Raw genomic sequence first — 1,358 nt, 5'->3', positions numbered from 1 at the left:
AGGTTTCTTCTCTGCTCTGGTCTAGTACTCAAACTTTCTCCTTCAGTTATATTCGATTGGCAACTCGGTAAGATGTCAGACAACATCCATTGCCTACCATTAGGCGCCTTGAACAAAACAGAAGACAGCAAACAGCTGATTTTATTTGTCAACATCGGTGTCAACGCGGGTTCATTTTAAATTTTAACTTTAATTTATAAATAAAAGTTTTGTGGGACCTACATTTGTCAACAACAATGAATCGGCGAATTGCACGTGCTCCGGGAAACTTCGTCCGAGGCCGGGCACATGGAGGAGGCGCTTATCGTCCGTACTTTTATTTTCGTCGCAACGGTCGGACAATACCAGCTGGTGGCCGGGGAGATTGTCAGGCAGCAGGAAGCGCACCGAGAGGTGGCGGTTGGCGTGGACGTCGTCGTGGGTCACAGCGTAACGATAATTCCTTGACACATCCACCAGACATCCGCTTAGATTCGTCGTTCCTGCGACCTGAATGTTATGCAGCGCCGGAAGATGCCCTACATATGGCACAAAGCATTGCAGTTGATATGCCCCTACAATGTCCCGGTTGGCATATGTACTTTCAACAAGAGCCGTACAAGGAGGCATCGGAAGTAGCCGTACGAATTAAGTCAGTGGAAGATTACTATAATCGACAAGAAGCGCTTTATGATTTGAAGCAAATACAATTTGCAAAGTGCTTTAAGTTGGAGGAGAATAAAGTTACTGCGGATGAATTACTTATGAAAGCGTGGCCACATTTGAAACAAGATATGTTGGCGCATACGCACCGCACATTGGCAACATTCGGCGTCGCTATGCACAAAGTGGTGACAATGGCAACGGTGGATCATTTGTCGAGTCAACGAGCGTGTAGCAAAGATGTCTACGTGCCGCGCTGCACTCTACCACGAAAGATATACGTGAGACCAGCGGGTTTTCAAGAACTTAGTTTAATATCTGATGTGGATACTTCGGTTGTGGATAGTATGTGCAGAGTACGCGGCGTAGTGTCTGCTATAGGGCCAGTAGAAGCGAGCGCCTCTTGGATAGCTTTCAAATGTTCGCGATGCGGGCAGGAGCAAACGCTAAAGCAAAGTGGTAAGAATCACACTTATCTGAAAAGTTAAGTATTTACGACAAATTAATGTAAATTTTATTAACATTTCTGTTTAAGGATTCTATACTTCGCGCCCATATTACTGCAAGCGCGAAGGATGCATAGCAAAGAAGAATTTTATAGAGCAACGATCATCTCCTTTTACTCGCATCACTCCTTTGCAAATAATACAACTTCAAGAGAACAATTTACAGTCGCCTGGCGACTCTGAAATGGGAAATCAAAAAACCTTAGATAT

The 1,358-nt window shown here is 44.6% G+C and overlaps 1 protein-coding gene across 1 annotated transcript; it reads left to right on the top strand.

Moving 5' to 3' along the window:
* Positions 1 to 127: 127 nt before the first annotated feature.
* LOC108357007 (DNA replication licensing factor REC-like) lies at positions 128 to 1,353 on the top strand (the record flags this gene model as incomplete). The annotated part of the gene is made up of 2 exons (XM_017608101.1): positions 128 to 1,101; positions 1,178 to 1,353. Coding segments are annotated over exons 1-2 (1,041 nt in total), but the record flags the coding sequence as incomplete, so codon positions are not given.
* Between the last annotated feature and the right edge of the window lie 5 nt (positions 1,354 to 1,358).

Source organism: Rhagoletis zephyria, unplaced genomic scaffold (genome assembly GCF_001687245.7).
Source record: "Rhagoletis zephyria isolate East Lansing unplaced genomic scaffold, Rhagoletis_zephyria_1.1 Rzeph_scaffold_68933, whole genome shotgun sequence".
Taxonomy (NCBI): Eukaryota; Metazoa; Arthropoda; class Insecta; order Diptera; family Tephritidae; genus Rhagoletis; species Rhagoletis zephyria.
The sequence above is the reverse complement of the archived record's forward strand: the minus strand, read 5'-3'. Positions and strand labels throughout refer to the sequence as shown.